The sequence below is a fragment of the Triticum dicoccoides genome, chromosome 7B (genome assembly GCF_002162155.2).
Source record: "Triticum dicoccoides isolate Atlit2015 ecotype Zavitan chromosome 7B, WEW_v2.0, whole genome shotgun sequence".
NCBI lineage: Eukaryota > Viridiplantae > Streptophyta > Magnoliopsida > Poales > Poaceae > Triticum > Triticum dicoccoides.
In genome coordinates this window covers 2,990,115-2,990,885 of record NC_041393.1, presented here as the reverse complement: position 1 = coordinate 2,990,885, position 771 = coordinate 2,990,115, and the positions used below count along the sequence as shown (strand labels likewise).

The 771-nt window shown below is 59.7% G+C and overlaps 1 protein-coding gene across 2 annotated transcripts in view; it reads left to right on the top strand.

The window, feature by feature from the left end:
* The first annotated feature begins 643 nt into the window (after nt 1-643).
* Nucleotides 644-771, top strand: part of LOC119337339 (triphosphate tunnel metalloenzyme 3-like) — a 3,001-nt gene continuing 2,873 nt past the window's right edge. The window contains exon 1 of one of the 2 annotated variants that reach the window (XM_037609450.1): nt 644-771. In XM_037609450.1, the coding sequence (XP_037465347.1) occupies nt 736-771 (36 nt within the window). In that variant the 5' untranslated portion in view covers nt 644-735. The other variant, XM_037609449.1, reaches the window with a different exon arrangement.

The following is a 771-nucleotide window of genomic DNA, read 5'->3' as shown; positions in this document are numbered from 1 at the left end:
CTGAATCGGAGGGCTACGGACCTGACTGATTTCCTTTTCAGTCGGTTGATTTGTAGCAGCCACCTACTAGTAAAGGATCACACTCTGTTGTAAAAGAAAGTATAGGATCACACTCTGATTTGTACGGTGTTGATCACGTATCAGGATGCAAAACTTCCAGGCTCAGTCTTTTGGAGGTGTTCATAGGGGTAGGGTGTGCGTGTGTGCGTGCATAGGGGTGAGCGTATGCACGTGTATATGAGCGTTTATGTCTGCACCGATGCTAAAAAAATGCAAAACTAATCCATAAATAAATAAATAAAGACGCGAAACTAGAATGTACGGCGCGTGGCGCACGGCTCACCTCAAAGGGGAGAATCCGGATATGCGACCGCACCAATGCGTCCACGCATCATTCCCCTGATCGCGACCCTCGCCCGCTCGCCGCACCCGAAACCCACAGGGCCATCCCCATCCAGATCCATCCGTCGATGCTGCGCCGCCAGCCCACCCGCATCGAGCTCCGCAGCTCCGACCGCGACGAGCTCGAGGAGCACCTCCGCTCCAAGGCCGCCGCCGCCAAATCCGCCGCCGAGTCCACGCCCCTCTCAACCCCGCGCCCCTCCAACCCCATCCCCAACCCGCTCCTCCGCCTCCTCCACCCGTCCTCCGACGCCGCGCTCTCCAAGGCCCAGCGCATCGGTCTCCACCCCCCGCCCCCCCAGCCCTAGCCGCCTCTCCCCCAACCCCACCCCCATGGAGGTCGAGATCAAGCTCCGGCTCCCCGACGCG